General features: G+C 34.7%; 1 protein-coding gene across 1 annotated transcript; it reads right to left on the bottom strand.

The window, feature by feature from the left end:
• Nucleotides 1-351: 351 nt before the first annotated feature.
• REXO2 (RNA exonuclease 2) lies at nt 352-10,231 on the bottom strand. Its single transcript, XM_051987011.1, has 7 exons — nt 9,935-10,231; nt 8,832-8,915; nt 4,132-4,209; nt 3,417-3,528; nt 2,432-2,540; nt 2,025-2,078; nt 352-777 (listed from the first exon to the last, which is right to left on the bottom strand). The coding sequence occupies exons 1-7, from the start codon at nt 10,214-10,216 to the stop codon at nt 648-650; spliced, it is 849 nt and encodes a 282-aa protein (XP_051842971.1). The 5' UTR covers nt 10,217-10,231; the 3' UTR covers nt 352-647.
• Between the last annotated feature and the right edge of the window lie 16,439 nt (nt 10,232-26,670).

The raw sequence follows: 26,670 nt of genomic DNA, 5'->3' as shown, positions 1-26,670 counted from the left end.
ACATCATTCAGTTCAATCTAACAACTTAGGCAGGAATTTCTCTTATGCTAATTCTAACAATGGGGCCATCCAACTTTTATTTAAATACCTCCAATATTATATACCATCTCCCAGTTCTATGGTTTGAACGAAAACGTGCATCTAAATAACTTTTTCCTATTTGTTCTAATCTGGCCTCCTAATGCAAACCAGAACAAGTCTGCGACAGCCCATTTTACTTGGTCCATTGCAAATGTTTTTGAAAAGACGTGTTAAATACAAGGTAGCATAACATTTAATGGGGGAATAGCATCTTACTTGAACCACTGTAAAGGAATAGAAGGTACCAAAAAAAAAAAAAAAAAGCTTGCATTTTAATTGAACTAGTTTTATTTTTTAATAAAAGAAAAGTGTTTTGGTCTAAAAGCAGATGCAGATGTGTACCAAGAGGTATAATTGACCTGGTACCTAGAAACAAAGGAGTTGCTGAAATTTAAATGACAGATTCACAGCCCTAACTTAGAAAAATTGTATTTCAGACTCAGTCTGCTTGAACTATCTGAAGATGCAAGGTAAATGAAAGGAGATGCTTTCCCAAACAATTAGGGTGAACAAAAATTCCCCAGAAGTCATATCCAGGGAGTAATGTGGCAGCATGAGACACGTCATCAACTCACAGTCTTCTCATTTTCTCCATTTTCTATAATTTTCCTCTTCTTTTCATCTGTTTTTCTTTTGAAGATATTATTCCGATAAAACTGAAGTTCTTTAATGCTTTCACTGATGTCATCCAATGCCCTAAATACAAGCATATATGGCTTAACGAAATGCACAAAACAAAATCTGAAATACTTTGCACGTTGTAAACAACCTCTTACAAAACAAATCTCAACTCCATTCTGAAATATGCATGTACATAAACTCTCCTTTATCATGAACAGTTCTATGATCAACTCCACAATCAAGACTTGATATGCCCCAAACCAGTGTATTTCCAGACAAATTATGTACAATCCTACCTTATTAGATTAAAATATGCTGAACAAAATTTAGCCTTTTCTTGATGACATGGGGTTTATTATGAAAATTAGCTACTACCCTATATATGCCCTCCTTTATGATCACTTGTTCTAGTAGTCTAACAGTATATAACAGCTTTCCTTATTTCTCTTCTATTTACTAATGTATGAAAAATAAATAATCAAGATTATCTTTATTATCATAAATTTTGAAGACCTAAAAGTTTCTTCTTCTGAGTATAAGAACTTTAGGGCAGAAACCACTGAGAGGAGTTCATGAGTCATTCTGCTTACATTAGGGTTCCTTCTCTTAAGTTCTACTTTACTAAAAATGACTGAAATTTAGTTTCTGCTTAAGGATGTTAAAGCTATGCTGAAAATCTACAAAATCCATTAAAACTAAATGCATCTGTGCAAAATGTCATCTAAATTTATTTCAAAGTCATGAAACCCTCCTCAGAAGTTAATGAACAAAAGAATTAAACAGAACAATACCTTACATATAAAAGGTCTTCATAAAATTCAATTTTAAATTCTAGGAGTTTAAATACTTAAAAGGTAATGTGATAGAAATATCAAAATCAAACCAACTATCATATACAACTGTATGCCTTGAAACAAATTCTATGACAAATGAAAAACTGACTACCATGGATAAGATGGTATGCAGAGTCCTATGGACAAGATATTTCAAGTCTCTATCAATTGCAAGTTCATCACTCTATTTTTGCAAAGATCACAAAATTGTTTCTAGCTTAAAAACTGCACAGAGATGTTATAAAAAAAATTTTCAACTTCCTAACTCCAGAGTATAACTGAACTAATAATACTGTTCAAATATGAAAGAAATCCAAGTCTCTTGACCAGCACTCATTAATTTTAATCATATCTCTTGGCCAAAAAAATTTATTTCAGAAGAAAAAGTAATAGCAGAATTTATTCTTCAGTTACACTTTCAGGTCCTTACAAATCAAGTGTGTATCAGTTTGCCAAGTGTCTGCAAGAACTCAAAACATCAATCCTTACCTGTGAGAAGCAGCCTTCTTTGGTACAAATTCATATTCTTCTGGATACCAGCGTCTGAATACAGCAGAAATGGAACTTTCAAAGGTAACTGTCCCAAACATACTGAATAATTACCTCCAAACAATTATTAATACTAAGAACTCCAACAGGCAAAGGAATTTGGGTTCTGAATGATTTTTGAAACTGCCCCATTTATACATGTATCATCTTTAACTTTGCTTATTTTGTTCCTGTTTACACCAGCCAAAGACAAATTAAAATAAGCTAGTGAATGATCATAGAAAGAAACAAAAATTATATCCCTCCACTAAGCAATTAACTCTTACAATCCTACTCTTCCAAAATTTTCTCCCCAATTAAAACATACTAAATGAGGCTACTTAGTGAATCCCAAATATATCCCTTACCTGCACAGTTCTTTAACAGTGCTCACATCAATTATCCTATAATGAAGATGTTTCATGAACTGGGGCATGTATTTGTCAAGAAACTTCTTATCTGCATGAACTGAATTTCCTAGAAAAACACAAAAGCATATTGCATCTGTGTATTTCTAGCAAGATAAAACATGTTAAAAGAAAATAATAAATCAAGATAATGTTTATGTGGTTTGTACCTGTAAAAGACTATATTTTTCCTAAGTTGTATTTGAAATGAAGATGAACCAAAAACAAAAAACTGAAGTAGATCATCATTTCCAAGTCAGATTGATTGTTCCTAATTTTAAGATTCTTTAGTAAGACCAGACTACAAATGCAAATATCTGCATTGGCAGTCAAACTTATATATAATGAATTTTAAAACTGATTTCTATAGAGAGAAATCATTAAATTTATAGTCCCCATACGCAATACAAACATCCAGTGCACTGCTTTTAAGACCATCTCAGATTTATGAATTATCACCAAATCTCAAAAAATCCATTTATATTACAAATTGATCAATAATCATATTCATATTCATTATACAACAAAATATCACTATTAGAAAGCATTATATTTTAAGTGAGGATTTTGAAAGAACATCAATATAGCATTGGCTGGAAAGATATCAAACATCAAACTGTAGCCAACATCAAATCTGTATTACAAAAGCCTAAGGGTAATGTTATCATGTCAATATAAATGGACAAATTCCCACAGATGTCTCAGATAACATTAAACTCTAGGAATGTCAAGTCTTAAAATACTATGGAGTTAGAATTATATTCTCAGGTCTAATAAGTTTTAGGGCCTATTTTAATATCCATGTCCATGAGGAAATGGATATAATCCAAGTAAGAATATTAGGAAGATATGATTTTTTTCTGGTCTCTCTGAATCTGCAGTCTATTAACTACCTTATAATGAAGAACCATTTTTCTACAAAGCATACATTATGATTAGATTTTACCTGCAAGTGGACAGAGCCCCGGAGGAGTCTGCTGTCGTACAAAGGACAGAAACTCATACTCTGCCTGCTGCAGTGTAATTGTACTCTCCTTCACTGCCTTGGTAAGACCAGACTGCAAGAGAGAATCCCCAGCCCCCCGTCAAAAATACATGAAGTCAATTTTCAAAGGCATCCAGGAATGAAACTTCACTTCTAAACTGTGCAAATATAACCAACAGACGGAACGCATTTAGAGCTCAAATGCAAATTGAAATTGCCAACTTTTCACCAATTTTCTTTTAAAGAATCCACTCCAAATGCTGAGATTGTTAATGATATTTCCATTGAGTCAAAAAGGATCGAGCTCAGAATCCAAGGAATTAATCTCTTGGGGGGGGAGGGAGGCAATAACTATTAACAGAAGAGCAGCATTCCCTCTTCTCTCAAAGATGAAGTCTAACCTTATCCAAAAGACTGACTTCACAGTAATACTTGAGTATCCACAATGCGTTCGTGACAGACTGAATGTAGGAGAGAAACAGGACATTCAGGAGATGTTCTCGAGAGTTCCCAAAGATGAAAAGTAAACAAGCAAGCAGTTTCCCAGGGCTGCCAAGCAATCTTCCTCTAACCCTTTTTTTATACCATCCAGCAATGGTATAGGATTCAGATGAGGGAACAATAAGCTTGTTATTGTTCCCCAAAAAGCAGTAATCCTTTTATTTGGTAATGTTACCTTCCCATGATGTTCCTTACACCACTCTGACATGCTGTCCAGCAACTCATCTGGCTGATTTATAATCAGGTTAGGACCCTGTGGATAAGGAAAAACTATTAATCACCAAAAAAAAAAAAAAAAAAACCAGAATCAAAGGTAATCAAAACCTAGAGTACAATCCAGAGTACATGGAACAAAAGAAAAAAAAAGATTCATTTGTTCTATTTCATTTAAAAAATGTATAGCATAATACATTAAGTGTTTATAATTTTATTTCTTAATTTACATTTTTATATGGATTATTTTTCCTTATGTTTGTTTGCTTAAGTTAAAAATAAACAACTTAAAATAACTTTTCCAAAATAAAATTGAAAACTTTGATTACATAAAATTCACAAGTTGTTGCTTACAAACAAATCTAATGTAATAAAAATTAAATGGGGGAAAGAAAAATATTCACACTTACCAACTTTACATAAGCAATTAATTCAAGCACAAAAACAAGAACCATTCCCCCTAGTAGATAAGTGTTCTAAGGCAATCAACAGGCAAATTTGGAAGGAATCCAAGCTATCAATAAACATGAAAAAAATTCTTAAAAGATGACAGAAGAAGAAAATAACAATTTTGAGAGGACTCTGAGGAAAAAAGGTATCCTACCACACTGTTGGTGGAGTTATAAACTAGTCCAGTCAATCTGGAAAGTAGTTTGGAATCATGCCCAGAAAGTTACCAAACTCCATATTATTTCATCCAGCTAAAGCATTACCAGGGCCAATACCCCAAAGAAAACAAAGAAAGAGGGAAAGAATAAATAATTATAGCAATTCTTTTCATAACAGGGAAAAATTGGAAATTAAGAGTCTGAATTCCTATTGGGGAATAGCTAGACAATTGTGGCATATAAATGTAATAGAATGTTATTGTTCAATGAAAAATGATGAAATGTACAATTTCAGAGAAATGGGAAGCCCTTTATGAACTGGTACGAGTCAAAGTGAACAGGATAAAAGAATAAGTTATAAATTAATAATACTAAAGAGATAAACAAGTTTGAAAGATGTTTAATAATTAATTAATTAATGCAAGAACTGAGTCCAAAAGAATGAAGGTGAAATACCTCCTAAGAAAGGTGATGAACGAAAAAAGAGATATATATATATTTTGGCACATTTATCTTGCTGAATGATGAAGCTAATATTAAGGGTTTTGTCTTTTACAGGATTTTTTTAAAAATACACTTAAAGTTGGAGGTAACAAGAGAGACAGATTAATTACATAAATTAAAATAATAAAAATAGAAAACATGCCCTTTTTTATAAGTAAAAGTCTACAAAGACAATGTAATCAATTTTATTGTTTTCAGGGAAGAATTCACTCCAATTTTAAAAGGAACCCTTAACTATAGTTATTAAATAATTTAGCTGAGACAGTATATTTGGAGACCTAGCTCCAACTATAAAATACTATTTCTATTTATGAACCTAAGCAAATCACTTTATTTTCTGTACTTTGGTTTCTCTAGCTTTCTAATGGAATAACAGTAAAATGTCTCTTATCCTCCTCATAGGGACCTCAGTAAGAGAAACTACAGATAATGCGAATGTTTTAATCCCTCTAGAAGAAAAGTATTCTAAAAATCTAGAGTATCATCAATAAATGATTAAAAAGAATTTTTTTTAAGTTTCCCACATATGTAACTTAAAAAACTTTTTTTGGAGTTTTAACCTAAAACATACCTTTCAGATCATATGCCCAGGTATTTTGCTATAAACAAGCAAAGATATTTATCAAGAAACTTACAGCTTCTCCAAATATGAAGAAATATAACTTCTATTGAAGACCTGATAAGCCATTCCAAAATCAGATTCTGAGATATTCAATCAAGCATTTTTCTTAATTTAATAACTTAAATAAAAATTTATTAAGTTTATTAATAAATAGAGAATTCCTTAGAACCAATGTAATCACAATAACAATCCCTAGTCTTCTCTGTTAAGAAACTACTACATGCCCTTAGGCACTGTGCTGAGCACCACAGAAACAAAGAAAAATTAAATACCATCCCTGAAAAGAAAAAGCTTACATTCTACTTGGAATATGACAAATCCTGACAAAATATGCAAAGAAAATAAGCAATGATTAAAATTATGGCTACAGCAAGAAGGATCAAGTTAATCATAGATCAAATTAATTATGAATAGGAAATTGAAGTGTTCATTTTTGAGTCAGCCCTGAATATAATCAAATACACTGTCCATAGACCTGGTATTTATAGGAGTGTTATAAACTCTTATTATTTTATCTTATGTTCTATTTACAATGCCACATAATTTTAAACTGAATACACACACACGTATGTGTACATTTTCTCTTGGACATAAAACCACCAACTGGTTCATTAAACTGTCAGTATTTTTTTTTAACACTTTTGTTTAAAATTTGAGTTTCAAATTTTATCTTGTTTTTCCTTCCCTCTCCACTTCCTGAGATAACAATCAGATATAGGTTACACATGTGCAATAATATAAAACATTTCCATGTCAGTCATTTTGAACAAGAAAACAAATTTTTAAAAAATGAAAGAAAATGAAAAAATAGCTTGCTTCAGTCTGTATTCAATCAATATCCGTTCTTTTTTCTGGAAGTGGATATATTTCATCATTAGTTCTTTGGAATTATCTTGGATCACTATTGCTGAGAATAGCTAAGTCATTCACAGTTCTTCATCAAACAATATTGCTGTTACTGTTTACAACATTCTCCTGATTCTGTTCACTTGACTATATAACAATTCATGTAAGTCTTTCCAAGTTTTTCTGAAATTATCCAGCTTGTCATTTTTTATAGCACAATAACATATCACTGCAATCATAGGCCACAGCTTATTTAGCCATTCCCCAATTGAGGGGTATTCCTTTGACTTCCAATTCTTAGCCATCACACACAAAAAAGTGCTATAAACATTTTTGTAAAAATAGTCCTTTTGGGGCACCTAGGTGGCATAGCACAAGCCCTGAAGTCAGGAGGACCTGAGCTCAAATCTGGTCTCAGACACTTAACACTTCCTAGCTGTGTGACACTGGGCAAGTAACTTAACCCCAATTGCCTCAGAAAAAAAAAAAAAAAAAAAAAAACCACATACAGACAGAGAGAGAGAGAGAGAGAAAGAGAAAGAGAAAGAGAGAGAGAGAGAGAGTGTCCATCCTTTTCCCTTTTCTTGGATGTCTTTGGGATATAGACCTCATAGTGGTATTGCTGAATCAGAGAGTATGCACAGTTTTATAGCCCTTCGGGCGCAGTTCCAAATTGCATTCCAGAATGGTTGGATCAGTTTACAACTCCACCAATAGAGCATTAGTGTCTCAGTTTTCTCACATCCCCTCTAACATCCAACATTTACCTTTTTTGTCATATTAAACTGTCAGCATTTACAACAATAATCCAAAGGAAAAATTTTGCTTTAGCCAAAATAAATAAATCCATACAGAAAGAATTGTAAAAAAAAGATGAGCATTCCTTAAATTTTTTTTTCTGAAAAACTCTTGTGTTACCATGTTGGAATTAGAATGACAGAAGAATGACCAAAATTCAGCCAAATTTTTATGTTAAATATAAGGACAGCCACAACCTAGGCTTTATAGATGGAACTATGTCTCAAATTCTAAGGTTCCTTTTCTTTCAGTTTAAAAAAGTAAATAGGTGGTAAAACTATCTTAAAAAGCCTGTTATTTATTTCCTCCTTCTCAAGAGGAATGACTACTCTTAAAATACCTCAGCAGTTTGCAAATTTGGAGTATGAATAGTTGAATAAAAAGCAGTGCCCTAAGAGTCAAGAGAGCCAAGTTCTTTTACCAGTTCTAAAGTTTTATTACTATTAAACCATAGAATTATATCAATTAAGCCTACCTCTTTAGTGTTTCATATAATAACACTCTCACTTCTCTCCCCTATGCACCTACCTACTTAGTTCCTGTCCTAGAGTTCTTCATGATCACGAAATCTGCTGATGTTATGAAAGTCAGACGAAGTTATTCAAGGTCAGGGAATTTTAACCACCTACGAATCATAGTATCTTCTTATTAAGTGTTTCATGAGTAGCCAGAATGCAGTTAAGCATGTTTTATTTGTTTTCTTTAATGTTCCAGTTAAGAAAGATCTGAAAACCCTAATTACATCAAATGTAATCCCACCTAGACACATACTAGCTATATATGTTACTTCACTTTGCTGAGTCTCAGATCTTCATCTGTAAAGTGGGCCTGTAATACCTAATACTTGTCATACTTTCTTCAAAATGCTGTGACAATCACGAGATAATGTACAGGAAGCACTTTGCAAATTTTAAAGCACTATGTAAATGTCAGTTGCTGTTATTAGTTTTAATACAATTTGGGGGGGGGGGGTTCTAATGAAATTCTAAAGCTTAATACTTTAAAGAGTAAGGTACAAAAATTTGAACTTTAACATGAGTGAACAAAACAAATAGAACAATTCAGCTGGATTATAGCAAGCGTTGAGTAGAGTATATGATGGAAAAAATGAAGGAATGAGATTAGGTCATCTGAGTTTCAAATCCAAGCTGAATAGTTGTGACACATCAAACAGGTTTGATTCTCACTGTCTTCATCTAAAAAATGAAAAAACTGAACTAGCTGATCTCTTAAAGTCCCCTCCAGTTCTAATATTCTATGATCCTAGGAAATGTCATCACCTACTTCAGCCAAAATGTTGAGGTCAGAGTCTGTTATGAGACAGGCCATCTCAATGATCTGGTCCTTCTCTATGTCCAGTCCCGTCATCTGTAACAATAATATACATATATATACATATATGTATATGTGGAAAATTCATAAAAATATAAGTATATATGTAAAATATATGTAACTTCATGAATTATACAATATATAGGTTTATAGTATACATATATATGGCATCATCTAGGTTACATCGTCTACATTTTACAGGACTTGTCATAAACAGGTTGTTTATGCAGTATATGCCACTATATATACACTATAGCATACTATACATATATATGCATACACACACACCCCCTACACATATTTACATTTTAAACATGCATATACTGTCAAACATAAACTGCTCTTTGGCCTGTTCTTTTACCTAAAATTATTCTATAAACCTTCAAATCTATTTCATTTGTAGCCTACGACTAATTATGACTTTGTTATTCAAAACAAAGACATGTTATATAAACACTACCATCAACTAAATTATAACATCTACAATGTTTTATTTAACTTATCTGATAAATATTGGATATATATAGATTTACACTTTTATAAATAAACATAGGTATGTGTTTTATATATGCATGTTACTCTACCAAAGACACACTGCATCGAGGCCTGTTCTTTTACCTAAAGTCTTTCCACAAAAGATTTTCAAATCTTTTTAATTTCTAGTTTACAAGCGAGATTAGACTGAAAAACTCCCGTGAGAGAGTCCACGTGGAACCGAGCTCAAGACAAGACAGCTAAAGGCCAGAAGCAGGCAAGAAGCCAACATCCTCTCCTCGCCAAGAAGTAATCCCCCTCCCCCCCCAACGCCCGGCTGGAAGGCCTCGGGGAGGCGCCCATACTGGGAGGGGGGCTCCTGGCTAGGCACCCGATTCAGTGGGACCCCATCCCAAAAGGGACGTGACCACTGCTCTCTCTGGCTACCCCTCTTCGGCCTCCGCCCCAGCTGTCCTGCCGACCCCACCCCTCCCATCCCATCAGAGTGGCAGCCAGAGCCCCACCCGGGACCCAGCGGCCACCCCGCACGAGAACCCCGCCCTGCCCCGCGGCAGCCTCACCTCCAGGTCCACCCAGACCATCCTCTGCGCCATGCTCTCCCCCGCCGCCATGGCCGTTCCGTCTCGGAGGCCCCGTGCCCCGAGCCGCCCCCCGCTCCCAGCCAGATTTCGCAACAGCCCGAAGCTCAGGAAACCACTTCGCATCAGCCGGCACTCAGCCACCACTGCCTCAGCTGCTGCCACCTCCTGCCGGCCGGCGCAACCGTCGTGAAACGTCGCAAAAGGGTGAAAAAGAGAGCTGCAAGGGGAGGTAAGGATAAAACCACGACTCCCAGTATGCATTGCGCCCAACTTGCGGCAGAATCAGCGGGGTTGGTTGGAAGAGATGCTGGAACTTGTAGTCTCGTGAAGACCGAGACGGCTCCCCTCAGCCACGTGTTTTCCTGAGGGAGTTGGACGTGGGTATTTCTCCTGCCTAACTATTTAGCCCTGAAGTGCGATTACTTACTTTTCCAAGTGCTGACCAGATGCTAGTATCTGAAAAGATATTAAAAGAAGTAGTTAAGAGATCAACTCTGCATTCTAAGCATCAAAGGAAATTTATTGTATTATGGGTATATGAAAAGTTTTCCCCCTCCTAAATATACCTCTGGTTTAGGGGATACTTTTCAAAGAAAAATTAAAGCGAGTTTACTTTGTGTCTAATGAGAAGGAAGCAGTGTAGGGTTTTTTGGGTTTTTTTAAACCTTTGATCAGTATCCTTGAATTAGTTAATAACTTCATTTCTGAGCCTCTTTGAAATTTACAAAGTATTTTCTTCAAAATATTTTGCATAAGTCTTATAAGTATTGTTACTATATTACAAATAAGGAAAATGAGTGACAAAGAAATCCTTCCATAGCTATTTAGTGTCTATCTTGAGTTACTTTTAAGTTCAGCAGCTGTTCTTTTATAGCTCAGCTGCCTCGGATTTCAACAGCTCATCGGCTTCATGAGTACATTTGCTACTTTCCGATATGAAGAGAATTTGAAGAAGACATTCTCATATGGTATCTCAAAGCTCTTCATCATCATGCAAGTCCTCCTACATAAATGCCTGTCACATTCCAAGCATTGGAATCGGTCCTAGGGATACAAATGTAAAATGAACAATAGTCTCTAAACTCAGGCAGTACATCCTACTTGGAGGATACAATATTTAAATATAATGTTTAAATTGATAATTAAGTTGCACTCACAACTAAGTGGAAGTGGAGCAAGGCACATGAGGCTTGAAATAAGAATTGAATGAATTAGTTTAGCAGTTCCGATTTAGGATGATAAGATGCTAAAAAGAAAAGAAAAGATTCTAATAAGAGCTGAAAGTGACACGAGAAATCCTTTAATTCAACCCCCCTGATGTTATCCACAAGGAAATTTAAAAGTCTAGAGAAATCCCTAAGTTTTTTTCCAGTTTATCAATGATCTTCCTAAAACGTGGAACTTGAAACTAAACTCAATATTTTAGATGGTCTTTGTTTAAAGCAAAATACAGTCAAACTATCAACGTCCTTTATTTTAGACACTTTTAATGCAACCTAAGATACCACTGGAATTTTTTGTCTTCCATGTAATTATTGACTCCTCTAAAATCCTAAAATCATCTCATACAAACTTGTATCTAACCTCCCCACTTTTATCTTGTACATGTAAAGTTGATTTTTTTAATCCAACTGTAAGCTTTTATATTTATTTCTATTAAATTTCATCTTACTACATTTGATCCAACACTAACCTATAAAAATCTTTTTGAGTCCTGATTCTCAAGACATCCATTACATAATATTAATGCCATAGGACATATTTATATGTAGGACATTCATATATAATCCCCTACCATATAAGCATGTAATTTACATATCATGTATAAATAAATATTTATATAGAGAGAGCATACATTTATAGTCCTCTATCATATAATAATATACATATTAAGTAAATATTACTAGATACATTAATATTAATATTACTAAATAACATTTAATACATGCATATCTTTACCTAATATATCTCATATAATACATAATATGTTACATCCATGTGGAGTGATCAACAAAGCTACTTCCTCTAGCAGATCACAAACCTTGAGAATACCCTTCATCCTCACCTCACAAGAGATCAGCAACCCACCATCTGAAGATACACGATCCTTCAGAATAAGCCCATAATCTGTGGACGAACCTTAATTCCTTTGGCCACTGTTGCTACTTCAGGCCCATTCATTCCTATTTCATTGACCTAGATCATTGATAGAAAAGTGATAATGGAGGACCAGAACAGACATACTAGAAAATTCCCTCTAAGATGAAATCAGATGAAAGTCTGATAGGCATGTTGACCATTTCTCTCACATGTTAAAATGGAAATATTGTCACCTTTTCTACTGACTCCTTCCCTAGGGTTCACAAACATTTCTTTTCTCCCATCTATAAAAATCCCATTTGATCTTTCCATCCTATTATCCTATATCTCTTTTGTTCTTTGTGGGTAAACTTCTTAAAAAAGCTATTTATGATTGGTGACTCGACTTTCTCTCTTCTCTCTCTCTCTTATTCCCTTACATGACATTATCATTCCACTGAAACTGCTCTTTTAATTAAAAGTTATCAATGATCTCTTAATAGCCAATCTAATGACCTTATTTGTTATGGGTCAGAACTTGAAACAAGGTGCTAAGTCAGTGGAATTGATAGACAATAGTTATCTAATTTAGTGTGGTGCTTAAAAGTTCTCTAGTTCAGTACATGTACTTAGTATTTACTATAGTTCTACAAGATTCACATCTTTAAGAGAGCATATATAATATAAGTTAGGAGCCTCAACCAGGATTCAGTCAGGGAGATTCAGAAGTCCTAGAAAGCAGTCAGGAGCTCAAGCCCAAGGAACCAAGGAAAGAGATAGGCCTCCAGAAAAACTAACCGAGCCCCAAGGGAAGGAGACAAGACTTTGAAGGAGACAATAAAGGATTTGGACTTTAATCCCTGGCTGCACTTGTGGTAATTACTGACCTGAAACTAAGGCTGCCTTCAGAGACCCAAGGAAACCTCAACAAGAGAAGATTACCATTTTAGAGAAGAATATTACACTTATTCAATTTTCATTCTACTCAATTTTTCTGCACTCTTTGGTAGTTCTTTCTTCTGTAATCTACTTTCTCTATCCTAGTTCTCCTTCCTCAGACAAGTCTCAGTTTCCTTTCATAGATCTTTATCTGGTTCATACCCTCTAACCATGCCTGTCCTATAGGATTCTGTCCTCGATCCTCTTGAATCTTCTTTTTTTTGAAGCTGTTATAAAAACTTGCAATTTCCCCTTTGCAATATCTCACAAATATATTTCCTTCTCTCCTCTGACATTGCCACTGCTCATTAATTCATGCCTGGATTATTGTATCAGTATTATGCTGGCCTGCTTACCTCAAGTCTTTTTCCACTATATTATCCACTAAAGTGCCATTGATTGTTTTCCTTAATATTCAGGTCCAACCCCACTACCCAAACTCTAATAACTATCAAAGTCCTTCATAACCTAGTCTCCTCCTAATCTTCCAGTCCACTTACAACTTATTCCCAGACCCGTTGTTGTCTTTCATTCTCATAGTCAACCATGACATCAGAGAGGTAATGCCATGACATGCAAACGAGTTTGATTTGAAAAAAGGAGGCTGTACAAGGTCACCAGCCTCACTTTCTCCTTTGAAACCAAGTCCAGTAGCCAAATATAGATCAGGACAACTAGAGATATTCTTGGATGCAGTAGGAGATCTTGGCCTTTTTAAATAAGTCTCAGTGTGACTGACCACCCATTTGGTGATTAAAACTAGAAAGACAGAGGCAAAGAATAGCCTTTTTTACATAGTCAAACAAGCAAAAAACAAGAATTCAACCTGGGAGAAAAAGGAACCAGCCAGTCTAGGAGGGGAAGACACTTAGGGTTTCTTGGCCTGAGACCTTTTGTTGGCCAATCAATGAGAGCCCAAGTGAATTGGGTTAAATGTATGGTCCTTAAGAAATCTAGCCAATGAATTCTAATATACGTAGGTGGGGAGGAAGGGAGGAAGCAGGGAAGAGGAAAAAAATGAGGGAGGAAAGAAGAGAGGAAGAAAGGAAGAAGGAAGAAAGGAAAGAAGGTGTGTTGCCTGCTCCTCAGTGGAGCAGCTCCTACTCATATTGTTTGTTCATTAATCTCAGAGACAACCATGACATCAGGGAGGTGATGCCATGATGTGAAAGTGAATTGGATTTGAGGGAGGGAGGGCTGTGCAAGGTCACCTGCCTCACTTTCCCCTCCAGAGTCATCTAGATCCATGACAAGATACAGATCAACACAATTGGAGATGATCCTAGATGTAGTATTGTGCATGCAATATTATACATTTTAATATATGCATATATTACATGTGTTTATATTCACATATATATGACACAAAGAAGATTCAAAATGACCTTTGTGGGAATTGTGCCAGCAGCTGTGTGCACCAGATAAATACCTTCTGCTAAAGAAGATGAAGCTTGACATTAACCTTAAGGAAGTTAACTATAAAGTAGCCTATGAGGGGTATTCCTTAAAGCATGTACAGATATCCTTTGGCTAGTGCAGATCTGCCTTATGGAAACTTAGGAAGAACCTAGTTTTGCAAATTCAGAAGTTGGAAACGTCAAGTGACACATGTCACTCAGAATCCAGGATGATTAAACTGGTGTCTATGGGAACTTTGAGCAAAGGCAATTAAACTGGTGTCGATGGGAGCTTTGAGCAAAGGCAATTAAACTGGTGTCTATGGGAACTTTGAGCAAAGAAAGTTTTTGTGTTGGAGAATTCAGCTGTCCCCTAGAAGATGGACCACCAGGAAAAAGATCAAGCTTGGCTATTTGTTAGACAGCATTCAATTCCAAAGTAAAATGTGATATGCATTATACAATTGCTATGTGTTTTCATTGGTCTTGAAATATCAGCCTCCTGACTTACTCTATGTGGTCAAAGAAAGTTGGTAAACTTTTTCTATAAAGGTCTGGATAGTGATTATTTCAGGCTTTGCGGGTCGCAGAGGCATTGAAGATACTATGTAAGTATTTGTATAATGAGAGAAAACAAGTTTCTATAAAATTTCTATTTATAATTTAAATTTATTTAAAATTTAATATATATTTAAATATAATCATAATTGAGCACCACTTTTTTGTAATACAGGTCTAATAATGAATTCTTTTGGGGGGATAATATTTCACTTAGTTGGAATTCAAAATAAGTGTTCCTTTTCATAAAAACAACTACAAATGTTCATGTGTTCATGCTAATCCATAATGAGATTTTACATATTTCATCTGTGAAAATGTCTTTTCATACAGATAGGCACTGCCAAATACAAATATCATAAGCATATGATTTTGAGCTAAAAAGCTAATAAAAACAAGATTTAAACAAGATTTTCTGGACATTTATTTGGCTGCTGTAATCAAACATGGCTAGATTAACTCACCATTATTTCATTAATGGCTTCCCTTGTTTGGTCAACAAATGAGACACTGGAAACTCAGACTTAGTTACAGCCTCATTTTCATTTTTTATTTTAGTCAAGAAATTCTGGTATGAAGAAATATTCCAATTTAATTTTACTCATTTTCCTGATTGATACTATGCGGTGAGTTGGGAATATTGTGATAAGTGCTTAGTCTAGTAATGTAGATAAAATTTGTATTCTTTTAGCATAGCTGGACTATCCTTACAAAATAAATACAATGCTTTGCCATCTAATTTGGTAATAAAATAATCTTCACCGCAACATTCAAAGTCTATTTTTCCCTTCTTATTTTGATGCAATACATGTGCTATAGTAACAAACAACAACAAAAAAACAAAAAAGTACACACTACAGCAATACACACCAGCAATATAGGTGGCATGCACTTAAAAGGTTGTCAAATTATAACTTTATCACTGCAGTTTGTAGTGTGCCAAGCAGCAGGTGAACTGATGAGAGATCCAATAAGGTCTATGTCACAACTCTTCAACTTGCTGTTGCAGTGTGAAAGCAGTCTTACATATATGTAAATGAATGAATATGGATGGGTTCCAATGCAACTTTATTTATGGACATTGAAATTTGAATTTCATATAAGTTTCATTTGTAATGAAATATTATACTTTTGATTTTTTCCCAACTTATCTAAAATGTAAAAAAAATAAAATAAAATTCTTTGCTCTCAAACTAAAGAAAAAAAAACAGGCCAGATTTAGATCACAGGGAGGTAATTTGCTGACCCCTATGGTAGAATCAATGTACTAATAGCCTAACCCCTCTCTCCAGATAGGTTAGATTGCTTTTTCCTTAAAAAGTCATTAAGACATTGGCTTAGAGTTCTAAGGGCTCAAACTGTGAACATTATTTCCTCATCACTGAAGTACAAGGCAGCAGGGAAGAGCTAGAGGGTCTCATTAGGCTGGTGGACCAGATAGGAGCTTCACTCAACTGAATGAACTTAAGGAGTTGTGGATGGCTATCAACCTCCTGCCAACTTCTTTTGCTAACATAATCTTTTAACTGTTGAATGACCTATGGGTATCTCATTTTGTTTTAGGATTGAACTTGGCCTTACTTGGACCTAGCACACAACGTTGTAGTTAGGCATTTCCATATGCTATTATTATTTTATTAATGTGCACTGTAATTCTTCCCTGTCTTTAGCATTTCTCCTCCATCTCATATGTGACCAATATTTGTATATGGCTTACCTTTTACTTACCACCCTTTTAAATTACAACTTGGGAAGGAGTTGAATAACTGTGGATGAAAGTCTAACCCAGACACTTCCCTCCCTTGCCTGTAAAAAAATACATTTGCTTAAGGCAGAACTCCACCTAATGTCTCTAACTTCCCCTTTTGGTTGGCTTACTGTTTTTCATGGGGAAAAGTTCCCAATATATAATTTAATAATACTCTTTCCTTGCCAATTGCTCTACTCTGTCAATGATCCCATCCCCTGCACTAACCCTTATGACCTAATAAATATAATGTAACCTAATAATGTGACCTTATAACCTAATAAAATTCAGACCCTTGGCATATGAAATTCAGTTATGACTTATGAGCTATAAATTTGTTTTCTAAATCCTCAGGTGTGAGTGGGTTCTTCCAGTTCAAATTTCTCCTGAACAAGGGTTGTTAACCAATAACTGTAAGAATAGGAAGCCTAATTCTTTTATTAGTAATCTGGCAACACCTAGCGAAGAGTCTGATCCAGTCTAAATACAAAATAGGGAAAGGTGAAGGTTGCTAGCCCTAGAATTCATAGCAGTCATTACTCTATGTTTGATAAGAGCTCTAATAATTAGAGGTGAGTAAGAAGAGCATGAATGGCAGCCAATAGAGAAGCACAGAGATGAGAAAGGGCATAACTAATGAGGACCAGTAAGCAGGTAAATAAGAGTAAATGGTAGAATATATAGAAGAAAAGAGTATGTAAGAATATTAAGAAGATGGAAAGGGGCCAAGTTATAAACAACTTAAAATACCAAAGAGATTTATATTTTATCCTACAGGTAATAGGGAGCCTTTAAAAAAATCTATCAATGGGGACATCTGTTCATATAGAAACACACACAAATTGAATATATGGTACACTCGTGAGGCAGGTAGGATAGACAGAACAGAGATTCAGACATATGACCTGCCTAAACCAGATAAAGTGTAATTGGAAATATTTAACAAAATAAAACTCAGTAAAACAATGTCAATACATGGCTTTATAAGTCAATATGAATCCACAAGAATCTACAAAGACTGTCTTGACCCTTATTTGTATTTGAGTTTTATACTACTGGTAGATTGAGCACCGGACCTGGAGTCTGCAAGACATATGTTCAAATCTGGCTTCAGACAATTATTTGCTTGCTATATGATTCCAGATAAATTACTTAATCTCTGTCAAACTCATTTTCTTTATCTGTAAAATGGGGATAATAATAGCACTGACCTCACGAGGTTATTATGAAGATAAACTATTTGTAAAGCATTTTGTAAATCTTAAAGCATTAAAAAAATGCTAGCTATTATAATTCTGAAATTTGGTACTAGTAGCTGGGATTGGAGAGATCAGGAAAGGTTTCATGTAAAATGTGGCAGCCAAAGCTGAACTTTGAAAAAAAAAATGCCATGTCCAAAAAATGTATGTGTCATTTGCATTTTGTGTTGCTCAGTCTATCAAGAGTCTATCTAGGTAGCATGCTTCATCATCAGTCTAATGGAACTATTGTTATTCATTGCATTGATCATAGTTTTCAAATCTTTCAAAGTTGTTTTTCTTTATATTGTTATTACTGTATAAGTTGTCTTTGTTCTACTTCACTCTGTCTTCATATAGATCTGTACCTTTTTGTCATTTCTTATGTATAATAATATTCCATTATATGTATGTTAAGATTTTTGTTTCTACTTCTTTGATTAAAAAAAAAAAATAGAGCTGCTTTTTGGTAATGCATAGGCTTCCCAGACATTTCCACTCCATACAGACCATTATTTCCATTCCCCTTCCTCCCAACAGGAGTTCTTAATTTTTTTGTTTATTTGTTTCAGGGACCCCTTTAGCAGTGTGGATAAACCTTTCCCAGAATATTTTTAAATGAATAAAATAAGTGTGAATACAAAGAAAACTAACTAGCTTAAAACATGACTTTTTAGTGAAGCCCCAGAAATCTGAGGATCCAAAGATTAAGAATCACTACTATAAACACTATACTTTTTGATCTAGATATTCTACTTATCGACCAGAGTATGAGTGTAAAATGTTACCTATTTAAGAGGCATCAATATTTATCCTAGAGGTAAATAGAAGAACAGATATTTACTGAGTAGGAGTGTGATATGATTAGATCTGTGCTTATGGAAAAAAATTTTTGGAGGATGCATTATAGTGGAGAGAAATTTAAGACAACATGACTAAATATGAGGCTATTGCAATAGCCTGGGCAGAAGGTAAGTGGTAAGGACCTGAACAATGGTGGTGATTGGATGAGGAAAGGGGACAGATATGGGAGGCATTGGGGGAACTAAATGATAAGATTTGGCAATTGAATGATTGAGGGATGATTGTGAAGGACTAAGAATAATAATATTTTGAATCCCAGTGATTAGTAATGCCTTCAATAATAATTGGGGAAGGTTAAGAGAGAGATGAATTTGGCAAGGGGAGAGGGAAAGATATTTTCAATTTTGGACATTATGAGTTAGAGTCTCTATGAGACTTCAGTTGGAAAAGCATCAGCACTTGGAACTCAGGTGAGATTTGGGCTAGTGTAGAGCTAGCTATATAGATCTGGGAATCATTTGTATAGCGATCGTGACTGAACAAATAGGAGCTAACAAATACACTAAAGGAGAAAAAGCACAGAGAGAAAAATGAAGAAAAACCTGGGCCATAGCCATGAGGCACATTCCATAGTTAGTGGACATTCCACATCCATAGGGATGACATTCCACAAAGGAAATAGAAAGCTAGTCAGACAGATAGTAAAACTAGGAGTGTATATAGAAGAAAAGAAAGGTCAATGGTATCAAAAAGAAAGGATTTAGATAATTTTATAATTGAGATTAATAATATTGAGAGAATAGTTTCATTTGAGTCATGAGGTCAAAAGCTAGACTACACAAGGCATAGAAGCCTATGAGACAAGGAAGTGGCAACAAATGTAAATGCTTTTTCAAGAAATTTGAAAAGAAGGGAAATATAGGTGGAAAATTGAATAATACTATTTTCAGAGGGCATTTTTTTTAAGGATTAAGGAAGTTTAAATGTGTTTGTAGATAGCAAAAAAGAACATAGTAGGTAAGGCAAGATTAGAGATTAAAGGAACAGAGAAGGTGAGAGTAGGGAAAGTCTGTTTGAAGAAGACAAAAAGGGACAGGTTCAAGGGTAATAACTAATATTTATATAGCATTTTAAGGTTTTCAAATCTTGTTATATTATCTCATTTGACTTCATAATAACCCTGAGGATATATACTGAAGAGTTGGCCTTGGTGAGGAAAAAGGTCTTCTTCATCAGAAATAATAAGGAAATAGTTGGGGATAATAGTATTAAGGGATAGTGTTGAGAGATGAGGGGACAGGAGAGAATTCAAAGCATATGGCTTTGACTTATGCACAAAATAAGCATTTGAAAAGGTTAGAGGAAGATTTGGAACCACTGAAGAGTGGGATAGAAATCAATTAGGGAAGAATAAAAAGAATTTGTCTTGTGGCAATGAGGGCCCAGTTGAGATTAGATAACATAAATCTGTAGTGGATCTGATCAGCATAGCTGTGTTCATATTTAATAGTACAACAGTAGGAATAAGCCAGATGAGGAGAAAAATCCAATGCTGGAGACCAGCAAGGCATGAGGGGTTTCACAACAAAATACCAAAGGATTTAAGGATAGAAGGAACATGTGATGAAGAAATTTAAAATGAAGGAAAGTCTGTCCATCATAAAGCACAAATTCCAGAAGGCACACTGGAAGGGGTAGGCAGAAAGAGAGCGGTATGTTGTGACACAGGATATTGTGACATAGGGATGAGAAGGCAGACAGCAGAGATCAGAGAGGAGGTTTTGTTTCTTGGCATTCAGGAATTCAATATCACAGGGATTGTGTAGGCATTTGTAAACCACTGGCAAATAAATCTATATAAGAATATAGTGCAGAGTAGGACTCAGGAAGTCACCTGAGAAAAACAAATGAGTAGAGTATTCAAGGACTTAGCATGGCTTTATGGATTCACTATGCCAACTGCTATTCTCTGCATAGACTTATACATAAATAAAAATATACATATGCATGCGCAGATATGTAACCCATAGCCCACAATATGTACTCACATATACCCAGATTCAGTCTTTTTTTTTCCCTAGTAAATTTATTTATTTTTAATACACATTGCTTTATGAATCATGTTGGAAAAGAAAAATCATAGCAAAAGGAAGAAAACATGGGATTTAAAAAAAGAAGAAGAAGTAAACATAGCATGTGTTATTTAACATTCAATTTCCTCAGTTCTTTTTCTGGATGCAGATAGCCTTTTCTGTCCAAAGTCTATTGGGATGACTTTGTATCACTGAACTACTGAAAAGAACCAAGTCTTTCATAGTTGCTCATCGCACATTCTTGCTGTTACTGTATACAATGTATTCCTGATTCTGCTTCTTTCGCTCAGCATCATTTCATGTAAATCTTTCCAGGCCTTTCTAAAATCAGCTTGTCTTTTTTATAGAACAATAATATTCTATTACCTTCATATATCACAATTTATGCAGCCATTCCCCAATTATATATTATATATCCATATAGTGATGCTACAAACATTTTTGCACATGTGGGTCCTTTTCCCTACTTTATGATTTCCTTGGGATATAGACCCAGTGGTAACACTGCTAGATCAAAGTGTATGCACAGTTTTATAGCCTTTTGGGCATAGTTCCAAATTGTTCTTCAGAATGGTTGGATTTTTTCCACAACACTACCAATAACTCATTAGTGTCCCAGTTTTCCCACATCCCTTCCAACATTTATCATTATCTTTCTTGTCGTTTTAGCCAATTTGAGAGGTATGAGGTGGCACCTCAGAGTTGCTTTAATTTGCACTTCTCTAATCAATAGTGATTTAGAGCATTTTTTTCATATAACTATAGATGACTTTAATTTCATCATCTGAAGATTGTCTTCAAAAAATTCTTTATTGCTTTTCTTGTGAACATTTAAAGTTGCCAAAATATAGTTACAAAAAGAATTTTATAACGCTATCATATATGCTTGCATATCTATGTCTATACAAAAGTATACCCAGTACTATATCATGAAAACTAAACTCAAAAAATATACTATTTACAAGCAGAAAGAAGTTGAAAACTGTGCCCAAAGATTTCTCCAATTTGTTTTAAGTTATCTGTTGTTACAATAATTAAACATATATTTGTACATGCAATATTTCAATTTAACTATGGTGTGCCCAGAACAAACAGATCACCATTTTGATGCAGTAAATTATGCTCTTAACTTCTCCTTTAGGAATTTCCATGCTATACTACTTGGTGCATATATGTTTAGTACTGATATTGCTTCATTATCTAGGTTACTCTTTAGCAAGATATAGTTTTCTTATCTCTTTTAATTAGATCAATTTTTGCTTTTGCTTGATCTGAGATCAGGATGGCTATTTCTGCTTTTTTAACTTGACCTGAAGCATAATAGATTCTTGCTCCAGACTTTTACATTTACTCTGTATGTATTGCTCTGCTTTAAATGTGTTTCTTATAAACAACATATTGTAGGATTCTGGCATTTAATCCAGTCTGCTATCTGCCTCCGCTTTATGGGAGTGTTCACCCCATTCACATTTACAGTTAAAACTACTAATTCTGTATTTCCTGCCATCTTATTAACCCTAAATTTGTAATATTCTGGTTAGCTTTCTGGAGGTCTTTGGACCAGCCTTCATTACAGCTGAATAATCACTACGAGAATAGCCACTCTGAGAATCACCAGGAGAAAATCCAAATTCTTTATTGTTTCCTTTACAGTCTGTCTCCTTGCCTGGGGCCCAGGCTGGCTTTCTGGAGGCCCTTCAGACAGGCCTTGGTCTCAGTGGAGAAATGAAGGAGGACAGGCCAGCCAGCACGGGCGTGGGAAATGGAGTGAATGACTTTAGTCCAGTCCTTGTTGGCTCTTATATACTCTATTATAATTACATCATCATAGGTGTGAATCTTGTAGAATAGGTATCAATCGTGTAGAACTATATTAAGTACTAAATACATATACTGAACTAGAGAACTATTAATCACCATGCTAAACTAGATAACCATTGTATTATCAATTCCACTGAGTTAACATCTTGTTGGAGGACTAAATCAATCATACTGAGCCTTAAGTATACTTCTCCAGAGTTCTGGCCATTACACAAATTATACTTTTCTTTTTCCTTTTCCCCCTTCCCTCCTCCCCAGTATTTATGAGCACCATTTGCCTTAAGCAGCCCTCCCCCTTTAGAGTCCCTCCCCTTTTCTTATACCTTTCCCCTACTATTTCTATTTTCCTTTCTATTTAGGCTACCCCTTCCCTTTTTATCTTTCCCCTCCCACTTTCCTATAAGGTGAGAGAAGTTTCTTTATAAAACCAAAAATGTCTAATCTTTCCTCTTTGAGCCAAATCTGATGAAAGTAAGAGTCACACAATGTTCATTTCCTTCCCTTCTTTCCCTCAATTATAATAGGTTTTCTTTGCCTCTTCCTGAGATGTAATTTCCCTCATTTTACCTCCACTTTTCCCTTTTTCCAGCACTATCCCCCTTTCCATCTCTAGTCTCTTTTTTATATCATATCAGTAAAATCAATTTATACATACATGCATTCTCTATGTATATCCAAATAGAAATACAGTTCTCAAGAGTTACTTTCTTTTTACCTTTTTATGCTTGAGTTCTATATTTGGAGGTCAAATTTTTTGTTTAGCTCTGGTCTTTTCAAAAGAAATGAATGGAATTCACCTGTTTCATTGAAGGTCCATCTTCTTTTCTGAAATAAAATGCTGTTTATCAGGGTAGTTTTTTCTTGGGTGCATTCCAAGTTCCTTGCCTTTTGAAATATCACATTCCAGGCCCTTCCATCCTTTAAGGTGGAAGCTGCTAGGTTCTGGGTAATTCTTATTGTGGCTCCTCAGTATTTAAATTGTTTGTTTTTTTTTCTGCTTGTAATATTTTTTCCTTGGTCCAATAGTTGTGAAACTTAACCATGATATTCCTTGGAGGAAATTTTAAGGTCTCTTTCAGTAAGTATTCAGTGAGGTGCAGTAAATTATGGTAAAAGGTGTATCCTATTCAATTGTGGTATATGAATATTATGGAATGTTATTGTTCTATAAGAAATGACCAGCAGGATGATTTCAGAAAGGCCTGGAGAGACTTACATGAATTGAAGCTGAATGAAATGAGCAGGACCAAGAGATCATTACATACTTCAACAATAATATTATATGATGATCAATTCTGATGGACGTGGCCCTCTTCAACAATGAGATGAACCAAATCAGTTCTCGTAGAGCAGTAATGAATTGAACCAGCTACACCCAGTGAAAAAACTCTGGGAGATGACTATGAACCACCACATAGAATTCCCAATTCCTCTATTTTTGTCCGCCTCATTTTTTATTTCCTTCACAGGCTAATTATACACTATTTTCAAAGCCTGAATCTTTTTGTACAGCAAAACAACTATATGGACATGTATACATATATTATATTAACTTATACTTTAACATATTTAAAATATATTGGTCAACTTGCCATCTGGGGAAGGGCATGGGGGGAGGAGGGGAAAAGTTGGAACAAAAGGTTTTGCAATTGTCAATGCTGAAAAATTACCCATGCATATATCTTGTAAATAAAAAGTTATAATAATAAAAATTAAATTAAATTTTAAAAATGTGTATCCTATTCTTCCTTCTCTCTTTTCTTTTCACATTCATTTATAAACTCTTTTTTAAACTCATAAAGAGCATTATAACATTCCATCATATGAATATTCAACAAGTTGTTGAGCCTTCCACTACCGCTAGAAATGTTTCCAGTTGTCTAATATTATAAATAGCACTGCTGAGACATCCATTGTACATATAATTATTTCATTTGAATAACATTTTGAGATAACTAACACTAGATATCTTGCTGGATCCATAGTTAGGAAATGAGTTCAAATTCTGCTTCAGAAACTTACTAGTTGTATGATGTTGGAAAAGTCACCTAACCTGTCTACTTCAGTTCTCTCCTATGTAAAAAATGATAATACTGATTTTCCAACTTTGCAAAGTTGTTATGAGGATCCACTGAAATATACCACAAAATAACGTGTTTTGCAAACATAAAAATGTCATATAAATGCTAGTCATTATTGCTATTACTTTTATAATTAATGAGAGCTTATTGATCCAAAGAATATGGTCAGATTAACTCTTGCTGTATATTATTAAATTGTCCTTTTAAAAAACTGGGCCAAATTACTTTGAGATTAGTAGTGAAAAAATTCACTTGCTTGTTTTCAGGTATACAGAGATTTTTAACTGTAGGTATACTGTTTCTCAATTTGCTTTTTTTTTGGGGGGGGGAAGAAAAATCAATGATTTCAACAATGTAGAACAGAAGCAAATGAAGTTAGAACCAGATTAAAATAAAATGGAGAAATATTCAGCAAAATAAAAATATAATTGAACATGCATACTGTTAATATGTGGCTTTCTCAGTTACTGTATAGCCTGCAGGAAAGAAAGCCTACATACAGATTAATGGTTCCTTTTTCTATTTGAGCTTGAGACAACTGGTATAGAACTTGTCCCACTAATGTAGATTTTAGACCTATTTGTAATTTAGTCTTTAAAAAGTGAATTAGAACATTAAGATTAAGCAACTGGACAAATTATATGTGTTAGAGGCAGTCGTTGGACCCTGGTCTTCTTGAATCCTTTAGTCATTATGCCATGCTATGCTTGAGTTTAATCACTTTATTAAATTTCTACCAGTCTAATGGAACTTTACAGTTGTTTCCGTATTCATTTCTAGATTAGGTGATTCTTATTACAAAAGGCTGATTATGAGTAGAACAACAAGTCAAAAAGAAACAAAAGCCATTGGCTTTCCTGTTGAGAGAAATAGAATTCTATAAAGTAGTTGAGAAATTTTGAGATAAGGATAATGCTTAAAGTGATGGCATCAATTAGCACAAAGGTAAAAAGGATTTGTTCACACTCTCCTAGGCAGAGGCTCTTTGACACAGTATTTCATTATTTTTTGAAATCAAGGTCAAAATCATAGCAGCAACATAACTAGACTAGGCTTTTCAGAGGTCATTAGTAACCTCAGATTCCTAGCCAGCCTCAGGCTGGCTTTCAAATCATGGGAATTTCCAATAGACTTCATGACATACTCCCCTTTTCATTTTAACCAAATGGTTACAGGGTTACATGCCATAACAGCTCTTTTATTGTGAATGGAAACACCACCAAGCACTCTTAATACTTTTTCTTTTGTTTCTTTTTCACTCCAGGTGATATTAGTGCTATAAGATAATACTGGCATGGAAATTCCTTTTTATCAATGCACATCAACAATTGACCTATCAATTATTTGTTGTTGTTGTCCAGTCATTTTAGGTCTGTTCATTTGTTGTGATCCCATTTGGGGTTTTCTTGGCAAAGATACTGGAGTAGTTTGCCAGTTGCTTCTCCAGCTCATTTTACACATGAGGAAATGAAGGGACTAGCCCTGAGTCCTACAGCTATTAAGTGTCTGAGGCCTAATTTGAACTCATGAAGATGAGTCTTCCTGATTCCAGCCCCATGCTCTATCTCTTGGGCCGCCTACTTGCACCTGACATTGAAAGACTTAGAAAATTGCCTGTGATAGACTGTGAAAGATTAAGAGCTGAACTCTTAGTAACACAACTAGTATTTGACTGAGGCCAATCTTGAACCTCTTATTATTTACCTTCACAGCCCACCTTCCATTTGTTGCTTCAGCATGCCTTGGAGAACCTATTTCATTGTTTCAGAAACACAAACTAATTCGCTATTTATAATAAAAATTGGTCTCCTGTCAATCAGGCTCCATTACTAATTGTCCTTCCAGTTAAAAAAAAAAAAAAAGTTAAGAGTATTTAACCTTGTAAAGCACGTCTCTTTATTATTAATCATCAGGGAATAATGTCTAGAAATGTTTTTGACTTCCCTTACTCTAATTTT

Source organism: Antechinus flavipes, chromosome 3, assembly GCF_016432865.1.
Source record: "Antechinus flavipes isolate AdamAnt ecotype Samford, QLD, Australia chromosome 3, AdamAnt_v2, whole genome shotgun sequence".
NCBI classification, from domain to species: Eukaryota; Metazoa; Chordata; class Mammalia; order Dasyuromorphia; family Dasyuridae; genus Antechinus; species Antechinus flavipes.
This window is presented reverse-complemented; position numbering and strand designations above follow the sequence as displayed.